The 19,463-nt window shown below is 54.4% G+C and overlaps 9 protein-coding genes across 9 annotated transcripts; 4 read left to right on the plus strand and 5 right to left on the minus strand.

The window, feature by feature from the left end:
- Positions 1-188: 188 nt before the first annotated feature.
- BO72DRAFT_514977 (ferro-O2-oxidoreductase) lies at positions 189-2,727 on the minus strand. The gene has a single exon (XM_040949538.1). It carries the CDS (start codon positions 2,368-2,370, stop codon positions 499-501), a length of 1,872 nt encoding a protein of 623 aa, XP_040798990.1. The 5' UTR covers positions 2,371-2,727; the 3' UTR covers positions 189-498.
- A 1,196-nt stretch (positions 2,728-3,923) lies between these two features.
- BO72DRAFT_514979 (FTR1 family protein) lies at positions 3,924-5,051 on the minus strand (the record flags this gene model as incomplete). The annotated part of the gene is made up of 1 exon (XM_040949539.1): positions 3,924-5,051. One exon carries the CDS (start codon positions 5,049-5,051, stop codon positions 3,924-3,926), a length of 1,128 nt encoding a protein of 375 aa, XP_040798991.1.
- A 1,062-nt stretch (positions 5,052-6,113) lies between these two features.
- On the plus strand, positions 6,114-8,809 carry BO72DRAFT_514981 (ferric reductase family protein; the record flags this gene model as incomplete). The annotated part of the gene is made up of 6 exons (XM_040949540.1): positions 6,114-6,642; positions 6,727-7,051; positions 7,122-7,354; positions 7,417-7,469; positions 7,539-7,660; positions 7,738-8,809. The coding sequence occupies 6 exons, from the start codon at positions 6,114-6,116 to the stop codon at positions 8,807-8,809; spliced, it is 2,334 nt and encodes a 777-aa protein (XP_040798992.1).
- Positions 8,810-9,691: 882 nt separating this feature from the next.
- BO72DRAFT_189012 (uncharacterized protein) lies at positions 9,692-11,043 on the minus strand. Its single transcript, XM_040939524.1, has 2 exons — positions 10,740-11,043; positions 9,692-10,674 (listed from the first exon to the last, which is right to left on the minus strand). Exon 2 carries the CDS (start codon positions 10,636-10,638, stop codon positions 9,853-9,855), a length of 786 nt encoding a protein of 261 aa, XP_040798993.1. The 5' UTR covers positions 10,639-10,674; positions 10,740-11,043; the 3' UTR covers positions 9,692-9,852.
- A 341-nt stretch (positions 11,044-11,384) lies between these two features.
- Positions 11,385-12,730, plus strand: BO72DRAFT_450246 (ankyrin). Its single transcript, XM_040945209.1, has 2 exons — positions 11,385-12,100; positions 12,161-12,730. The coding sequence occupies exons 1-2, from the start codon at positions 11,501-11,503 to the stop codon at positions 12,656-12,658; spliced, it is 1,098 nt and encodes a 365-aa protein (XP_040798994.1). The 5' UTR covers positions 11,385-11,500; the 3' UTR covers positions 12,659-12,730.
- Positions 12,731-13,131: 401 nt separating this feature from the next.
- On the plus strand, positions 13,132-14,905 carry BO72DRAFT_514987 (putative endo-1,4-beta-xylanase; the record flags this gene model as incomplete). Its single annotated transcript, XM_040949541.1, has 5 exons — positions 13,132-13,491; positions 13,560-13,716; positions 13,770-13,902; positions 13,976-14,079; positions 14,255-14,905. Exons 1-5 carry the CDS (start codon positions 13,436-13,438, stop codon positions 14,903-14,905), a joined length of 1,101 nt encoding a protein of 366 aa, XP_040798995.1. The 5' UTR covers positions 13,132-13,435.
- Positions 14,906-14,924: 19 nt separating this feature from the next.
- Positions 14,925-15,781, minus strand: BO72DRAFT_514992 (uncharacterized protein; the record flags this gene model as incomplete). The annotated part of the gene is made up of 2 exons (XM_040949542.1): positions 14,925-15,401; positions 15,476-15,781. Coding segments are annotated over 2 exons (597 nt in total), but the record flags the coding sequence as incomplete, so codon positions are not given.
- Positions 15,782-16,383: 602 nt separating this feature from the next.
- Positions 16,384-16,967, plus strand: BO72DRAFT_460880 (uncharacterized protein; the record flags this gene model as incomplete). Its single annotated transcript, XM_040946488.1, has 2 exons — positions 16,384-16,437; positions 16,554-16,967. 2 exons carry the CDS (start codon positions 16,384-16,386, stop codon positions 16,965-16,967), a joined length of 468 nt encoding a protein of 155 aa, XP_040798997.1.
- Positions 16,968-17,193: 226 nt separating this feature from the next.
- Positions 17,194-18,403, minus strand: BO72DRAFT_479164 (uncharacterized protein; the record flags this gene model as incomplete). Its single annotated transcript, XM_040947561.1, has 4 exons — positions 17,194-17,807; positions 17,906-18,203; positions 18,255-18,314; positions 18,359-18,403. The coding sequence occupies 4 exons, from the start codon at positions 18,401-18,403 to the stop codon at positions 17,194-17,196; spliced, it is 1,017 nt and encodes a 338-aa protein (XP_040798998.1).
- Positions 18,404-19,463: the final 1,060 nt, after the last annotated feature.

The raw sequence follows: 19,463 nt of genomic DNA on the forward strand, positions 1-19,463 counted from the left end.
CCAAGTTGGTGGTGACTACCAGAAAGCTGCACAGTGCTGACTGCCGCTTATTAACCAGGGGTTGTTTCTATTTGGTTTGTTTCACTACGCGCGGTAAAATTGTAGGCAGAAAGTATTTGCACACCCGCCCTCCTGAAATCTTTCCTTTCGTTTCAACACCTAATCAGACTCTCCCAATATTTGGACTATGCCATTGTTTTTTGTTACCTATGTGGCTAAGAAACTCACTAGACTCTCAGACAAGTTATTTAGACAGAAAAACCTTGTCCGCTTTGTTGTCCGTTAAGAACTATCGACCTCGGAGCAGCAAAGAGATGACAGCCGTTGCTCGATGAAGAGAGAAGCATTGAGGACGAAGAGGTTATATAAAAGATACTCAAACTTACGAGCATAAACAAGACACAATCGTTCATTCATCAGTATTTCAACGCCTGCGAAACAACTGAAAGCATGAGAATCTATAGCATGATCTATACAGTACAGCACACCTGCCCTCTTTCAATCCCGGTAAGCCGTGACAGGCTCCTCTCTGAACTCAGTCATCGCCACCTCGTCCGTGACCGCCAGCTCGCCCATCCCCAGTTCCGTCTCCGTGAACTTCAAATCTGAGAGACCATACATCGTGATAAAGCCCATGCCTACGACAGCCGACACGCAGGAGAAGACGAGAGCGATGATGCCGCGCGCCGTAAACCCGGCAGGCAGCCAGGCGGGCTGGGCGTTCTGGCCGGTCAGATCAAGGTAGTCGACCGTATTCGCCGCCGCATTGCCCTCGTCGGGCACGCCAGCCGCGCGGCAGACCTCCCAGTGGTCGGCGGGAATAGTCAGTCGCTCCTGGACCAAGGCGGGGGCTTCCACAAAAGTCATGGCCAGGCCCTGGGCCAGGTGCCAGTCGATGTGGCAGTGGAAGAACCAAACCCCCGGGTTATCGGCAACAAACCGGATGACGAAGTACCCGCCGGGCGGGAGTACGAGCGTGTCCCGGCGGGCCGGGTACGCCGGGAAGCTGTCGGTCAGCGTTGTGTTGGAGCTATCGTACGTAGCGAAGGTCGTGCCGGCCGAGTAGTCGTAGAAGTCTGCTCCATAGGCCGGATAGCGCGTCACCAGCTGGAAGGCGTGGCCGTGTAGGTGGAACGGATGGGAGCCTGTGTCTTGGTTCTCTAGGACGATCTCAACCACAGCGTTGTGGTCTAAGACCACTGGGTGGGTGTACTCGCCATATACGGTTGCGTTGGTCGCTAGATCGCCTGCAGACATCACAGTGTATAAGGTGGGCACCTTGGGCGAAGTGTAGCTGATATCATTTAGGAATGCGTACCCCTTTCCGTTGATCAGGTTGTCCATCAGAACGGTCAGCTTGACCTGGATGTCGGGCTCCGGGAGCAAAGCCGCCCGATCGGACGGAACCAGACTCATATCGTCAAAGGCTTCCAGCTCGGAGGAGACATTAATGCTGAGAGTCGCCTCGGCGTACTCGGCCTGGGTGTTGTACTCGAGCCAGTTGGTCTGGTTCAAGACTAAATCCGATGGCACGGTGTCGAGCAGGACGGAGTCGGCTATAGTCACCATAGGGTAGTTCTTCTCAGTGGAGTTCATCATCGTAACGAGAACCGAGTACCGCTGACCCACTGCGATGTACAGTACCTCAGCCTCGGTCTCGTCGACATAGATCCCGTCGATCTCCACAATGCGCATGGTGTGGTCTTCGATATAGAAGTATTGAGACACAAAGGCCCCGATGTTAATCAGGCGCAGCATGTACGTCTTTCCCGCCTCGACCGGAAACTTGGAGTTCATCGTGTCGTTGACCAGAAACGCCTGCGGGATCGGTTCTGCTCCGGTGGGATTATACAACGAGAGGAACTCCGGGCGGATATCCTCCGTCAGCTTGTGGTACCAGTCGCTCATTGTGATAGTATACTCCTCATCGTACTTGAAAGGAGGGGTGTTGTCATGGACAATCAGCGCCTGGCGGTAGCCATCTGGATAACACCAGTCCGTGTGGCAGTGGTACCAGTAGGTGCCATTCTGCTCCACCGTGAAGTTATATGTGATGCTGGCCCCGGGGACCACTGGACACTGATTCAACATAGAGGGACCGTCCATGGAGGTCGTCCCGTTCTGATAGAGGCCATGGAAGTGGATGGAGGAATTGTGTGTCTCCAGCCCGTTGTACATGTTCACCACCAGCCGGTCTCCCTTGTCGACCTCGATCACGGGAAGCGGCCATTGCCCGTTGACTCCGATGACCTTGCGCTCGGCCAAGCCATCAGGATTCGCATTGACCCAAGTGAGATTGAAGTCATATGTGACGGTTTTCGCCTGCCCTAAGGCTGGCAGCGACAGAAAGAAGAACGCCAGTGGCCACATTGTCAGCGGCCCGATGCGAAGAAAAGAGCTCGCTTCAGAGAGGAGACGATGAGAACGGGAAGATAGAATGAGCCCGATGTGATGGGTTATATCCTTCCCCTCGCGCCCTGCGAGGTGGCGGGATCACTTCTGTCATTTGCAAATTTACCATCGAGGGCGTATTCGGGCTGTTTCCCACTCCACTCTACGACTGATTGATAAGAGACTGCATCCTCGCTTAGACTTTCCCGCTGACGCTTAAAGGATTAACCAGTCCGCAGGTTAGTCCTCGACGTGCGGAGACTTCTCTAAGGATCCATGGAAATTCCATGGCAAACCCTCCGGATGGCATGTGACAGGAAGGGGGTTAAACTGGTATGAGAGGGGAGATTATCTGACTCCGACGGATCAGATATCGTCTGTCGGCAATATTTTGCCAAGCTCGCCAAGCTCGCTAAGCTCGGCGATTAGAAGACTTTAGTCTGCCTCACATCTACTTGGTCGAGACCCCGTCGCCCGATCGGGTTATTTTCCCCTGGGACCTCGCCATAGCCATTCGATCCGCCAGGCGGAGGATATCGGAATAGAATCGTGCCGCTATACCAAACACAGCATGTTCAGCCTTATGTGTCTACTGGTATTATTTATTCTCTGTATCACTACCTACTGGGGCAGGATCGAATTCTCTTTAGGATATTAATTATGTGAAAGATCGGTTTTTGGATTGTGAATATCGAAGCAGGGGTCTAACGCAGATTGGTCTAGCGCGGATATCGTCCACGGAAGTCTGCCCCGTCAACTTGGAAATATCTGGGGCGCCTAGAAAATATGGGAGTCGGATGATAGCTTCTCAAAATGAGAAGGTCTGGTGGAGTCTATATTGCTTCGCTCTCGTAATTGCTTCCTCTCTGGGGGCCTTGGCGCGCAGGAAAAAGGCTCTCAACTCCAACTCCCTTCCACTGAACGGAATATTGAGTATTTGATGGGATCGGTGTTTTTTCGGGGACTTTTAGGCCTCGACCTAGTGAGTGCCAAATGCATACGTCCAATTTTTGGATGAAACGGGGCCTACCGCAGCAAAGTCTTTCAAGGCATGACACGCGAGCGGGCCAGTGGGCAAGGCTGCCTCGATATATCTCGCCATCTAGTCTGTGATGTTCACCAAACACGAAGGTCGATTTGCGTAAGCGAGGTGGTAGGTTATGCGCCCTTGTATGCTACGCGACAGTAATGAAGAAGACCTCGAGGGAGCTGGTGGTTGCCCGGAGGCCTCGTTGGCTGGGCTGCTCACCGCCCACTTGTCACCCATTGCCTCTCAGTGCCATGATAACCTCGCGTAGGTGAATTTATCACTCATCCACAGTCGTGAACAAGGCCGTCCTCGCCACCAGCAGGATCGCTCGGATGTCGAATCTGGTCCTAGCCTCCAAACCACCCCCCACTACGGAAATTCAGACTGCAATGCTGGTATCATGCTTGTATTGTCACTATCACTCAGAAACTACACAACGAGTCCTCGCCTTCCCTGCTTCCTGCCAACCGCGACAAATCTCCAGGGTTCGTCTCTGTTGTTCTTACTTAGTTGGTTCCACAACAGTCTGCACCACGTCGTCCACAAACATCGAGGCCTGCACCTGTCGGACCAGGTCCTGCTCCTTCGAGTCCTCCATCTCCAACAACTTGCCAGCCGCATAGCTCTTCAATCCAGGGACGCGGGCAAGGAAGCTCCAGTACCGGTGCACGAGCGTCCTCTGGCCCTTCCGTTCCTCATACATCAGCCACGAGACACACACCATAATGAACACCCAGTAGAGATTATAGCTGATCACCGACCCGTAGGTGCCGGTATTCTGCCAGCCCAGGATCGCCTGGAACACGTCCCACCCGTTGTCGATCTCCGGGTTGCAGCAGTTGACATGCCACACGGTCTCCGCGATGTTGTAGGAGCCGGGCCCGGAGCCTTCCTCAGCCACGTCGCTGCCGACTTTGACCTGGAAGGCGTTGAACTGCAGACTCCAGACGGCCTTGGAGAACATACCCGCGGCGATCAGGTAGAGGACGCAGGTAGAGGCGATGAGAAAGATACGGATAGACATGACGTTACCACCGCGGTAGATACACCACCCAGCTAGGAGCCCGGCGAGGAGACCCGTGACCACGGGCAGGGGGAACGCGGTAGCGGGGTAGCCCAGCGAGACGCCGCCGACGAAGACGACCGCCTCAACTCCTTCACGCATTGTGGTGATGAAAGGAAGGATGAACATGGCATACCGACGAGCCCAGTCGCCGCGCAGCCAGCGGGTGCGGCCCTCGCTTTTGGCGATCAGCGCCTGCGCGATCTTGACTCGCCACTTTTGCTTCGTCTTGTTGATCCTCAGCAGCGCCAGCCCCATCACCGTCACGATCACCGTCGCGATCACGTAGAAGATTCCCTCCCACAGATCCTCCGAGTTGGACCAGATGTCGCTTCCCAGCCCGTAGAAGATGCCGATGAAAATACCCCCGATGATCAGGCACACCACCACCCCGCAGAGGGATCCCCACCAAACCTGCTTGCGCAGTCGCCGATGAATCTCCAGGTCCATACCCGGTTGGCCCAGGCATTGTTTCAGGAAGGACAGCAGGACCGACACGACGATCACGGCTTCCAGGCACTCGCGGAAGACGATGAAGAACACCTGCACTGCAAACACGTCGGTCATGGTGACTTGCGTTGATTGGCTTCACTGACTTGGTCTTTGGTCGCAATGAGGGAAGGTGTCACTAACAGAAGAAAAGACAGGAAAATAGAAGACACAATGAAGTAAGAATCTAAGCAGAAACCGGGTGTGTCGAGCAAAGAGGTACTGTGCAGAGAGGAATGTTGGAGTCTTATGAACAACGATTGAAGCCCCGTCTAGCTACCAAGACGAGGAGGTGTCTGCATTTGGCCCAAGTCACCCACCCGCCCCGAAACCAGTAATCCGGTTACCAAACACGAGACATCGATACTGGTATTTTTCAAAGCGAAGCAAGATAGAAGACAGCAGAAGCGAGAGAGACAAAGAAAACCTTCACGAGGAGTCGGTGGGGCTGGGCCGGAAAAGCTTTGCTTTGCTTTTTGGCGATTAAGATTCTCTAAGATTGTTGCCGAGTAGGATGGATTTCCTCGGGGGGCCCGGGCTATGGATTGACGGCGACTAAACCTCTTTAGGCCTCGGGGTTAACCTTGTTTGCCGAGCTTACTTTATCTGATCCGAGCCACTGCCTTGCTCGATTCGGAAGCTTGACCCGACACATGGATTCTTCCGCAGCGGTCCCCAATAACTACTGCATGGGTATTCTTACCTTAGTCATCGGTACCAAGAAAGAGGGTTTGTGGCAGTAAGCCGAGGACTAAACACCTTGTATGGACATAGACATCGTACTCAGACTTCAGAATGCGCCCTCGCTTCCTACACGGTGGGCCACCCGGGGAAGATTCATTAGCCGTCGGTGTTGTAAAACTTCATTCAAGTTCAGACGGAGTCGAGAGCAGAGATTTGCGAGGAAAGATGGTGAGATGGCGTGTTTACTCCACTTAGACCGCCACTTGGCCGAGTGGTTTTGCTTGTCTAGCAAAACAGGAAATAGTCGAGGACCTTGCAGGAATCGTAGGCGAGAATGGCCCGGAGGAGGGTGTCGTGTGCACGCTTAAATAGATATCGCACCTCGGTGTCAATCACTTCAGCGTCTTGTTGAGTGTCTGGGTCTGCGGTGAGATCGGGCTGGTCTTGTTGTTTATCATGAAGTGGTCATTCTTGGCCATAGTCTTCGGCCTATGCTCGGTCGTCTGGGCCAGCAACTTGCCCACCTCCAAGTCGCAGTATTGTTTCTATTCGATCTATAAATCCCTGACCTCGTTAACTTTCGAAGAGGGGACATCTTCTTCTTCGAAGACCAGCTCCAAGTCGAATGGCACCACCACATCTGCCGGTCATGAGGCGAGTATGGTCCGCAGAGGTGGACGAGGAGGCGGTGCGTCGACGACTACCAAGTACGAGCCGTACTGTGAGGACACCATCGAGGTCACTTCTATTTACGCGTCGATGAAGGAGTATTGCTCCACCAAGGAGATTGTCAAGGGCGTGGCGTACTGGCAGGTGCTCTGTGGCAAGAACAAGGTGGACCTGATCAATCTCACCGCGATCGACACCGAGCTCACCCCCCAATACCTCGCCAGTCTGCCCGTCGTGGCCCCTGACACGTACAACACTTCGGTGGCTGTCACGAGTCCCGTGGTGTTGGAAAAGAGCTACTATAAACGGTATCTGCGTCGATTGGTGAGTGGCTAGCTCTTCCTTCCCAGATCAAACTCATTTCAACTCAATTCTAATGGCTGATGATCCACACAGGAAGCCACAATCGACGCCACACCGACGAACATTGTCTACGGATGGGCACTGATCGGATACTGGGGGGGAGTCATGGTACTGGGCAGTCTGTTCAATCTGCTCAGGGCAACCCCCTGGTCCTGTTCTCAAGGTCCAGGTTTCCTCGCCACCCTCCGATATTATCTTCGACTGCACCTGGTGATCCCCGCCACCATCGGCACATATCACCAGCGAGCATGGTACTGGTGTAGCATCCCCAAGCGATTGGACTCGCTCATTGTCTTTGGCTTCTGGGCGATCTCTATTGTCCTCTCATGCGTCAATCTTGGTACCTTCTCTGGAAATCCAACGTGAGTAGGCGCCAACCACTATTTGGCCTGGCTTTGACGAGACTTCTCCTGATCCTTTGCTTTCTTCTAGAACCCCCGACGTGTCTCAGCAGAATTGGGTGTATCTATCGGACCGGACTGCTGTCTTGTCATATGCATGTCTCTGCTGGCTTTGGATGTTTGGAGGCCGGAACAATATCTTCATCTGGTCAACCGGCTGGAGCTACGGGACCTTTTCGGTCTTCCATCGCCATATCGCTCTGGTGGCCACGCTTGAGGCTGTGGTTCACTCCATTGGGTATACCGTCCAATGGAACGTATACTGTACGTCCGGACTGTTGACACAAGGGTTTCTCTGTTCATTTCTACTAACAGGCTATGTCTAGCTTCGGACTACATTCCTGCTTTGAAGGATTTATACTTTGTGCTGGGTATTGTGGTATGTTATGACTGGAGGACAATCGGGGGCTGTCTCGAACAAAAAGCTCTAACTTCACTCCACCCCAAGGCAACGATCATCATGTGTCTCATGATTGTTTTCGCGATTCTTCCTATCCGTCAGCGATTCTACGAATTGTTCCTCCTCATCCACATCGCCTTTGCGATCGTGCTTCTGTACTGCTTGTATATGTATGTCATCACGCTCCCTTCTTCGGCAGCAGTATTGCCGCCGCGCTCAGATGCTAACACATACAACCGTCAATCAGTCACACGGCACAGATCGGGGCAGTGTATTACAGTGGCTATCTCTGGCCCCCTGTTGCCATCTGGAGCTTCGATCGATTCCTCCGCCTTGTCCGCCTGGGTTGGTGCAACGTCCGCGTCTGGTATGGCCATGCCAGCGGCACCCAGGCGGTGGTACACTACAGCCCCACCAGTGATGTGATGCGCGTGGATATCCAGAATGCCACGGTGCAGGGCGGGCCGGGACAATACTATCATCTATACCAACCCATGACGCTGAAAGGGTGGGAGAACCACCCCTTCACGCTCGGTGCGTTCTCCCCCGGCACCAATGCTAGCAGGCCCCTCGCCACCCCAGGGCAGGTAGAGGATGGTCTCAAGCCATCTGCACCGCAGGTGCAAGTGACTGAGACCGGCTCAGCATCACCCTCCACATCGACCCTGACGTTCTGGATCCGCCCCTACGACGGCTGGACCAAGCGCCTCCGCGACCAATGCATGCAACAGCCCGGCAACACCATCAGTCCCGCCCTCCTCCTTGAAGGTCCCTACGGCCATCGCGCCCCGCTACACACCTACCACACTCTCATCATGATCATGGGCGGCACGGGTATCGCCTGCGCGATTCCCTACCTCCAGGACCACCTGGCGCGCCGACGCCGTCATGCAACCACCGCGACCGTCCAGGTCCAACTCCACTGGACCGTGCGCCAGCCGGCCTTCGTAATGGAGTTGATGGAGCGCGAGCTTGCAGACATCCTCGCGAGCGGCGAGGTGCAAGCGTCCTTCTACTGCTCTCGCAAGGGGGCTTTGGAGGACGAGCGTATTCCCACGTTAGACTCCGCGAAGGAAAAGGGAGTCTCCACCGGCCAGAAACCTCTCCAGCTCTCTGCGGTAACAATCCGTCCCGGCCGGGCGCCCATTGACCAGATCATCGTCGAGGCGGGCGCCGTCGCCGCGGCGGAGAACACGCGGGTCGCGGTCGTCAGCTGCGGTCCGGCCGCCATGGCCGACCAGACCCGCGCAGCGGTGCATGCGGCGCTGAAGCAAGGGTGCCGCTCGATGGACTACTTCGAAGAGGCGTATGGCTGGTAAAAGTGGCAAAGAGGGCAGGCTGGGTGGAGAGGAGATCGCTCTGGCTGGTCTTCCACCGAGGTTTGAAAATTGAAACAGGCAGATCTGCCATCCTGGCGAGTATATAAAATCCTGCACTGTAGATCACCAATGGCAATGGGTCTTTAGTTGGCTGGAGATGTAAGAGGATGTCTATGAACATGCAATAGAGTTGACCTACCGAAGTTGAGGGAATCGAGTTGAGGGAACATAAGTAAGTGGTAGAAACCTGAGGTGCTAAAAGCACCACCCCGCCTTTGCACAATTTAGCAGAAATCACTCCATGACGCACACTTTCTCTTGAATTTTCTTTTTACCGGGCCGCTTTTTCTTTCATTTGTTTTGATTTGATTTATGAATGGTGACTATACAGCCGACGGCCATCTTGATATGTGTACCATGGACAGTTTTGTAGCCAGACTTCGCCACTTCATGTACAGTACCGGGAGAAATCCGGGAAACCACCTCGGTGACGCCAACTACTCCTCCGCGACTGGATAGAAGATGTGCTTTGATTTGTAACTGCCCTCACGATCATCTGGAATACAATGTGCGAGAAGAGATGTCTCCAGAAAAAGAGAAGATAACATGACTCTCGCAATAGTGTGACGTCGACAGGATGTGGAAAGACCAGAGGTATCCCTACCCAGACTAGGTAAAAGAACAACCAGGCACACAAGCCCAACCCTGCACAGCCAACCCATCAATCACTTCAAAGTGTTGTGAAAATCCAAGCTCGACTCCTCCAATCTCAACTACCCTGTCTTGGCACTACCACCACTGGAGCCCCAGCCAGAGGGAGACCAGCCAAAACGTACAAGCAGCAGTGCACCACGTCGAGTGTGGATTTCGGTCTCGCGCGAGAGTCCGATTTTCCACCACACTCAGAGCCCACTCTGCGCCTCAAGCTAGGTTTCAGGCCCACGCATGATGGTCCAAAGAAAATAGACCTAGAAGACAAAGGCGTCCCCAGAGCTATGATATTCCGTCGGACGAGATCGTCGGGTCTATATCGTTCTTCCGCGCTAGGTGCATTTGCAGGTGACATAATGACCATAATAGGAGTAGGTCGTGCGCGACTGGCAAGCACTGAGCGACAGGGGCGCGACGGTGAAGGAACGCACGTTGCCGTTCTCGCAGCGGTGGTGCGGCCAGATGATCATGGTGAGGATCTTCTCGGCGAAGGCGTTTTCGAACCGCACCCCGTAGTAGGTCTGGTTATGGTTGTAGCAGGTGCTGCCGTAGCGGGTCACGAGCGCTGAGTCGGTGCAGGCCGAGTAGTCGGACAGGTAGCCGTAGTAGTGGTAGTGGGTGCGTTTCGCCAGCCCCCGGTGATCATCGTCCCGTCGCCCGAGGACCTCATCCTCGTCGTGGATGGTGGTGCTGTTGGCGCTGGCGGACGGCCGGGTCCCGATCGGCGTTTGGCCTTGGGCGCCCTGCGCGAGGAGCCACGCGTAGGTCGCCGCGCTCGCGGGGATGCTGTTCTCCTCTTGGTTCGCGTCGGTTTTGACCGTGTCCTCGACGGCGAGTTGCATCCCCGTCATCACCTCAGAGACGGTCAGGCAGTCGTAGAGCCCGCTGTCCGCACCGTCCAGCGTGATGGTTTGGTTGCTTCCCGGCGGGAGGATCACTGTCATCCCGGAGTCCACGTACACCCGGTAGCTGGTCTCCAGGCTGGACAGACAGGTCAGAAATGTCTCGGTGGCACCCGCCGGTAGCTCCGCCGCGCCATAAACGGTAATGTTTTGCGCCATCGCCCCATGCAAGGCGGCCGCACCGGTCAACAGGGCCGTCCAAAGTTGAGTTCGCATGGCTGCTAAGCGGGTTCACGATTGTTGTTGATAGTGCTGCGACACGAATTGATCGGTCTCAGTACGACACAAACTAGGACTTCAAGGAGGGGAAGACATACACCGTTGAAAAGGAGACAATGCTCTGGTTGAGAGAGATGCATTGTTTGGAAGAAAGGACGTTGAGCCTAGTATTTATATGCAGTACTCCGGCCATGCGCTGCAGCATGAATGCATCGTCTGTGCTATTGTGTGGTGTGTCATCTTGGGATTCGAGTCACGGTGGATCTGGAGTCGTGAAGAATTTGGGGGCCAAATGCAGTTTCTTTCTTCTCGTGGCCCCTGAGTACTATCCATGATGCTTGTATACCTCACCTGAACGAGAGTCTGAACAATGATTCTCCACCACCCGGTTGAAAGGATTTATTGGTCCTCCTTCTTATCGGACTCGGTGCTCAGTGGGTCGTAGACCACTTCGCGAGACAGCCAATTATAATCCCACTACAATGCTGGTGCCTAGAAGATTTCGGTGTGCAGAACTGCCAGAATCGAAGTTAGCTTGCTTTCCGTGGCGCTCCACTATCGAAACAAGGCTTGGTTAGCTTAATTAGCTTAAGCTTCCACTTGGCCGTGGCTGATGATTTGATGATCCTCTCCCACTTGCCACGCACATACGTACATAGTAAGGTAGTATGTACAACTTACTGTACATACTATCAAGCCGAGGTACAGCAACTCACCTGACCTAGTTTGGCTAGTTTCTACCCAACCCGACACACAACACCGTCAACATTAGTCACTAGTTGCTGTGCTTACCGTCCCCACAATCACTTTTTGACTTCACGTCTTCCCTTCGCAGGCACCACAAAAGAGGAATCAGAAAATGAAGATAATTGACTTACCAAGCGAGATCCTGCAGCACATCGCAGCGACGCTCGATTCCGTCGCCGACCTCAACGCTTTCGCGCAGACCTGCGCCCGCGCCTATCAACTGGTCAGCCCTTATCTCTACCGGTACGACGGCCAATACTGCGGCGGGATCGCATTATGCTGGGCGGTCGAGGGGGGCCGTCAGCAGACCGCGCAGAAATTACTGGAATTATATCGCCCCCTGCTGTCTGATTCACAGATGCAGTTCGTTACCCACCGGGCCCTCGTGCTGGCGGCGCAGTATGGGCATCCGACGATCGTGCAGATGCTGCTTGGACTGGGATGCGTTGATCCGGACGTGCGACTGATTCCGAACTCCAAGGTGACACCGCTCATGTACGCGGCGTCTGCAGGCCACGAGGAGGTGGTCCGCGTGCTTCTGGCGACGCAGCGGGTTGAAGTGAATGCGCGAGACGCTTGGGGCGCCACCCCGCTGCATCGTGCGGCGGCGGCGGCGGCGGCCGGGAGTTCTCCGAATGAGGCGGTGATCCGGCTGCTGCTGGCTATCCCTGGCGTTCGCCCCGACCTTCGCGATGATCATGGTCGGACACCGCTGACGTGGTTAGCGGGTCATGGCAAGGTGGCTTTGCTGGAGTCACTGCTGTTTACCCACCATGTCAACCCCCATCCAAGGGATGATGCAGGCAACATCCCATTGTTCGAGGCTGTGCGCAACGGGCACGAAGCGGCAGTGGATATTTTGCTTCGGGCTGGGGGACAAGGGGATGTTGATGCGACCGACGAGGACGGACAGACCGCCCTGGCCATGGCGGCGAAAGACGGCCACGTGGGAGTCGCGCGGCTTCTTTTAGCGGCGGGGGCGAGTCCCGATGTCAAGGACACCTTTGGGCAGACTCCGCTGGTAAAAGCGGCGCAGGCTGGTTGGAAGGAGGTTGTGCAGCTTTTGCTTGCCACGGAGGGTGTGGATCGTAACTCTCAGGATGCGGAGGGTCGGACTCCGCTCTCATGGGCGGCGGAGAATGGATTTGTGGACGTCGTCAAGGTGTTGCTCGCGGCGGATGTCGATCCAACTCTTCCTGATCACGACGGGAAAACGCCTCTTGCTTGGGCGGAGGACTTTGGCAACGAGATCTTGGCGGACTTGCTGTGAGGTCGGGAATGATAAGCAATTTGATGAAGCACTTAGTGGTGGGCTGATATGGAACGACTCCTTGAATTCTTGGTGGTTGGTTGGCTGAACTATCTGAGATGACAACATTTGAAGGAAGTAGTAGCCTGCAAACCGTGATGGATCACGTGACCAGCTTACCTAGGAACGCCGACAATATACTCTATGTAGCCAATGAGTACAGCGGTTGATTTGAATCTCTTCTCTCATTGATTGTAACTTTGTCTGCTACCTCCAACGTCTCATTACTCTTCAGCTCTCCACACGCTCAATACACGAGTGCCACTGCTACATGAACTGCATGCTGCCGGACGTCGGGCCGGTTACCGATGCGCAAAGTGCGGAGTACGTGCGGAGAGCCCGTTTAGCCACGGAGTGGCGGGACCTTGCCTCACAAACTGACTGCTAAGTCCTTGTTCAATTTTACACGTCGCAATTAGGCTAAAAACACCAGGGGAAACAGTCCTGCATTTCGCTTGTCAACCAATCCACGTTATGCCAGACCATGTTTGCACGCAGCCTCCCCCACGCTCCGTGTCCTGCAGCGTTAGCCTCGATGCTTTCACTACAAAGCAATTCTCCCATTTTGCCCATGCCAGTGATCGAATTCGGCTGTGAAGAACAGCGGAGCATAGCTCCGTGAGCTGAGACTTAGACTGGCTCGTTGCCTGACTGGGTTGCCAAAGTCAAGGTATATAAGTAGCTCTGTCGCAGACCACAAGCTTTTTCTGGTCTGAGAACCACCACAATCACGCAAAAATGGTCGGACTGCTTTCAATCACCGCGGCGCTTGCCGCGACTGTGTTGCCAAACATGTGCGTATCTTCGAAATCCTGACATGAAGAAATGTGACCCCGGCTAATCGCTCTCTTTACCTCTCCAGTGTCTCTGCCGTTGGTCTGGATCAGGCTGCAGTTGCCAAAGGACTTCAATACTTTGGCACAGCTACGGATAATCCCGAGCTCACGGATATTCCATACGTTACTCAGCTGAACAACACCGCGGACTTTGGTCAAATTACCCCTGGAAACTCGATGAAGGTGACTATGCCGTGTGTCTAGCTCATGGGATTGTTACTGAATTCTCGTGATAGTGGGATGCCACAGAACCATCTCAGGGCACCTTCACGTTCACGAAAGGCGATGTCATTGCAGATCTGGCTGAGGGTAATGGCCAATATCTCCGATGTCATACTCTGGTTTGGTATAATCAGCTACCTAGCTGGGGTATGTGTCCTTCGTCTATCTGTGGAGCCTTGCGAAGGGAATTGACAGGAATATTAATGACTATCGCGGACAGTGACTAGCGGAACTTGGACTAATGCTACTCTCACCGCCGCATTGAAGAACCACATCACGAATGTGGTGTCGCACTACAAAGGGAAATGTCTTCATTGGGACGTGGTCAATGAGGGTGAGTCATGCGTCTCCTTTCTCTACCCCCATCCGAAAGCCTGACGGGCTTCCAGCGTTGAATGACGACGGAACCTACCGCACCAACATCTTCTACACCACCATCGGCGAAGCCTACATCCCCATTGCCTTTGCCGCAGCGGCTGCAGCCGACCCGGACGCGAAGCTGTTCTACAATGACTACAACCTCGAATACGGCGGCGCCAAAGCCGCCAGCGCCCGCGCCATTGTCCAGCTGGTCAAGAATGCAGGTGCCAAGATCGACGGGGTAGGGTTGCAGGCCCACTTCAGCGTCGGTACCGTGCCGAGTACGAGCTCGCTCGTCTCGGTGCTGCAATCTTTCACTGCGCTCGGGGTCGAGGTCGCCTACACGGAGGCCGACGTGCGCATTCTCCTGCCCACCACCGCCACTACCCTGGCCCAACAGTCGAGCGATTTCCAGGCCCTGGTGCAATCCTGTGTGCAGACAACGGGCTGCGTCGGCTTCACTATCTGGGATTGGACAGATAAGTACAGCTGGGTTCCCAGCACGTTCTCGGGCTATGGGGCGGCGCTACCCTGGGATGAGAACCTGGTTAAGAAGCCCGCGTACAATGGCTTGTTGGCCGGCATGGGGGTTACAGTTACCACTACGACTACCACCACCACTGCTACTGCCACTGGTAAGACTACGACTACCACAACGGGTGCCACGAGCACGGGGACTACGGCTGCGCATTGGGGGCAGTGTGGAGGGCTCAACTGGAGTGGACCGACGGCGTGTGCCACTGGGTACACCTGCACTTATGTCAATGACTATTACTCGCAGTGTCTGTGAAGTATAGCCCAACCTAAACCTGCCGGCGTGCTTGCCATTCAGTCAGTGAGATTTATATATCACAATACTCAAACTTTATTGCTCGACCTCTGAGGTAGTACCCTGCAAGGTCTTTAGAAAGAAGAGACCAGATGGCGCATTTTGTATGGTTATTGACTGTTAGGGGAAGCCTCTTGATACAGTAAAATCGCTCAAAGGGCGATATCTACTCCTCCTTCTCCTCCTCCTTCTTCACCACCACATCCTCCTCCTCCTTCGCCTCCTCTTCCGCCGCCGCATCCTTCCCACGACGGGGCACCTCCCGCTCCCAGTTCATCTGCTCGGGCTCCCCGGCCTCGAGCGCCCGAGCCAATGCCGCCGCGTCCCGCCGCTGGCTTCGCCGGGCCCGGGCGTTGTTGGGTTGGGGGGCGGGGCGGACGAAACGAGGTGTCCCCGGAGGGACGAAACGGGTGCACGTCGCACGGACGTGCCCGAAGGCACCGCAACGCGTACAGAACTAGAAAGAGCAAGTATATTAGCGAACCTGAAGGGATTGAACTGTTCGAGAGATGTGCTTGCGCTTGCGCTTACCTGGAATTTGCGGTCCTGGTGCGGCCCCGCCTTGGGGCCTTTGCCCCCGCCCCGGTCTCCGCCCTGGTTGGGCTTCCGGCCCCCGGCCCCGGATGCTGCTGCTGCTGCCGCCGCCGTGCTGGTTCCCGCTGCGCGGGTGGACATATTCGGTTGTGGGGAGAGAGAAGAGCTGTAGATGTGACGAGGTGGATGAAGATGAGGTTGATGTGGACGAGTTGCGTGAAACGGACGCGACGGACGAGGAGAGGAGAGGAGAGGAGAGGAGAGGAGAGGTGAGGTGAGGCGAGGTGAACAGGAGGGTAGGAGACTAACTAGAGCTTCTCCACAATGAAGCGGATCCTACCGGTTGCTGTGTTTGCATTCACGCATATTGAATAAGCACCTGTTCGCGGTGGTGTCTTCATATTACTCCTCGATTTAGCGACCTTACAATAATGCTTCTGGTGAATACTTTATACTTATAGCCACTTTTCTCCAGTGATACTTGAGTGAAGTAGTCAATATAGATAAGGACAGGTATAAGGAAATGGTACCATTCACAATGTCATAAAGTAAATCTGTGCTTGATGCTTGAATGATAACGGTATCCAATAGGATCGTATTCATCTGGAGTCTTAATTTCAGGTGAGTCAATGTTTGATATGGTGAGGTGAAGGCCTCGATCCCCACCGTTCAGTTGCACCACTGCAGATGCGGCTGAGTTTGGACGTGTACTTGGCGATCGGTTGGCTGTGGAGTTGAACACACGCGTGGCCGCTTAGCGATTGGGGTGGCTCAGAGTAGCTGCACTATTGATTCCAATTGTGCTAATCGTGAGAAAGAGTAGTCACAACCCGTGGGGTTCTTCGGCAGACAATCTTCCAGTAGGCAACCGTCGCTGAGACAAATAAGCTGATGTCTGTCCAGTGATGGCTTTCTCTTCAACCATCAACAGTGTGCGTGCGAGTGCTTCAAGCTATATAGTGAGTCTTAATTCCATATCTCAGTCTGGCTACAAGGATGAACCACTTACTCAACATTTTGCGGGGTGGTCTATTTCCATAGTACTGGAGCTGACGTTTCATCAATCCCAACATAGTTCCTGGTCTATATTCACAGACCCATCGATCTTTACTTTCTTTCTTCATCCGGCTCTCTCAAAAATCACAATCCCGATCAAGAATCAAAGATGGTGTTGTACCGCGACGACGAGTTCCGTCAGAACGCGCAGAAATGGGAACAGAAAGTTGACGTCGACGACTCCGGGAGGTACAAGGTCGCTTGCCTCAACGCTACGACGTATCGGGCGTATGAAGGTCCCCTGAACGGGATTTGGTTCTGGTTCGAGAGAGAGGAGTACTACGTGCTGGTCGGCTGCACGCCCTGCATTAACCAACCACGAGGAATTCAGGATATCGTTCCATATTGCCCAACCCAAGCTTCCTTCTATCATCAAATCGTGACGACATATTCCTATGTCTCATCTTCACTGCATGACACTCTATCAGCATAGAGCCTCGTTCTATCCCTTCATTTGAAGCAAGAACACACCACTCAACACCAGAAGCCCAACCAATACAGAGCCAATCTGAGACAGTCAAGTCATGTTCATCTCATGCCAAGCTAAGACGGATAAAAGGTTCGGACTACTGCCGTAGTATAATGAAATATGCTGACACCGGACATGCATCTTGATAATAAGAATGCAGCCTAAGTCCACATATCAACGAAGACTGAAGCTAGAAGCCGGCCCCTGCCAGTTGAACCAAAAACATTTCGCCGATCATGACCAAGATCCCAGCCACGACCACCACGACCTCCATACCCAGCGCCTTGAGAGTGATCTTGAAGCAGCGCACCCAAAAAGGCCGTGCGACGGTGGTCCAGGCATCCTTGATGCCAAGCCTTTCACCGGTGCCTCCAACCTCGGGCCCCACCTTGCCATCAAACCAGCGATCGAAGGGCACGAAGGGCACATCCTCCTCGGGGAGCATGGAGGCGGCCACGCGCACGAAGACCACTCTCGCGGGCAGGGTGACCAGCAGGGAGAGTATCGCCGGGATGAGAACAACCACCACAAACCGGAGATGGCCCCCCAAGGCCAGATGCCCCTGCGCGACACCCGCCACACTCACAAAGGCCCAGCTGCCAGCCGGCACCGCCACGAGATACATCGTGTACGACACGCACACGAGGGCATTCTGCAGCGCCGCCGCCGGGGCGATCGACGGCCAGTACCCGAGGAGGCCCCGCGTATGCCGAGATCTGGCGCCGCGCGGGGATCGGTCCGCGATGATCACGTGGACCCAGGCCATCTGCACGGTGGCCAGGCACATCCGCGCGAGGAACTCCACTGCGAACGAGGCGAGCGTGAGGCGGGCGGGCCCCGAATAGAATATCGGGTTGAGAAAGAATCCCACACCGCGGTCGAGGATGTAGAAGGGGAAGTACATGCGGAATCCATGCGGAATCCATGCAAGCATGAAACGATGAGCCCGCCTCCTCCTTCTCCTCCTCCTTCTCCTCCTCCTTCTCCTCCTCCTTCTCCTCCTCCTTCTCCTCCACCACGGGCGCGGAGGTGCTTGATGGCTGAGCGCAATCCCCACGTGATGGGCTTTACCCTCGAAGTGAACGGATCTACAATCTCGGGATCATCGTCATGTGCGCTTTCGAGGCGGATGGAGGGACTCGGGTCGGCATCCTCGATCGCGGCCAGCGTCACGATCACATGGTTGCAGGTGTAATCGACCTGTCTTCGGTCAGTATGGTTCGAGACTCACTAGTGAACGGACCGACTGACCAAGATGAGTGCAAAAGCAAAGGCAAGGAAGGTGAAGAGGAAAACCAAGGGTGGGATCGCCTGCGAGACCCCGTGTCTTGCCGGGGTTGCAGCCGAGCAGATACAAATTCGGTGGCGTAGCGTGTAAGCACATGCGTGATCGATGACATAGCGATGGATCGAGAGGAGTGAAATCAGATTCGAACGAAGAATTACCTCAGCATGGAGGGGTCCATGGTTTATAATATGCCCATGGCGCTAATGGTTGTTGGCGATGTCTCACTTTAGTCTCGAACACTTCTGCGCCAAGGCCCCGTAGTGCGCGCCTACCATCATAAGCGACAGCGATCCGGACTTCTGGTCACTTTCGCAAATCAGAAGCAGAAAGGTACTGCCTTTGCACTCCTGCAATAGTATTCACCCAGCCCCCAAAACACGCACGGATCACGACCGGAAATGGCAAAGACAAGGCTTGCGCACACGCCACGGTTATAATGGTCGCATAGCGAGATGTGGACCTGAAAAGGGGAAACATGTGGGGCATTTCAGGGTGCATAAGCGCTAATTCCGGGCTCCGGCTCCGGGCTCCCAAGCCCTATTAAAGTTTTGGTGCCTGGAAATCATCAGCCAAGACGTGCCCAAATCGAGATTTGGTTCGAGGTCCTCATGTCGAGACATCTTACTGGAGGGTGGAAGTCACAAAGAGCAGTCAGTGGATCAGCGTGTCGTAGTATATCTTATCTTCTGGCTGGTTCCGATCATACCCGACTACTTCTAAACAACTAACTCCGTCACTCGTTTTCAGCTCAGCTCTCTCGCTATCAAGAATCCAAAGTTCAACTTGGCGTAACTTACCTTTCAACCTCTACGCCGACCTCTGGTCTGGAAAGTCACCGTGCCCTGCCATGGCCTTGTGCATGCATGCATGCATGTATCTTGTCATATATGCCTTCCGCATACCGGAAATACCGACAGTATCCACAAGTGGACACTACCATGGACGGCATAGCATATAGCCACTCTCGTTTTTCGTTTTTTTTTTTTTTTTTTTCTTCCTCGTTCTTCGTCATTCCTCATCCCGACTGTCTTAGATAGGTGTCTTCCTATTAGACTCAATTGAGACAACATCAAAAAGAAAAACATACAACAGAAGGGATTCGCTGGTGGTCACCCACCCAACTACTAACCTCCCGGCGTGTGGCTTAAGTACGGCTGAGCGGACGGGAAGCC

This window comes from Aspergillus fijiensis, assembly GCF_003184825.1.
Source record: "Aspergillus fijiensis CBS 313.89 unplaced genomic scaffold BO72scaffold_43, whole genome shotgun sequence".
In the NCBI taxonomy this organism is placed as follows: Eukaryota; Fungi; Ascomycota; class Eurotiomycetes; order Eurotiales; family Aspergillaceae; genus Aspergillus; species Aspergillus fijiensis.

What these genes read in the sequence shown, in the direction of transcription:
- BO72DRAFT_514977 (XM_040949538.1), bottom strand. Translation starts at nt 2,370, where the DNA reads ATGTGGCCACTGGCGTTCTTCTTTCTGTCGCTGCCAGCCTTAGGGCAG.
- BO72DRAFT_189012 (XM_040939524.1), bottom strand. Translation starts at nt 10,638, where the DNA reads ATGCGAACTCAACTTTGGACGGCCCTGTTGACCGGTGCGGCCGCCTTG.
- BO72DRAFT_450246 (XM_040945209.1), top strand. Translation starts at nt 11,501, where the DNA reads ATGAAGATAATTGACTTACCAAGCGAGATCCTGCAGCACATCGCAGCG. An exon ending in ATGATCATGGTCGGACACCG is followed by an intron (nt 12,101 to 12,160) that starts CTGACGTGGTTA and finishes CTGTTTACCCAC; the next exon opens with CATGTCAACCCCCATCCAAG.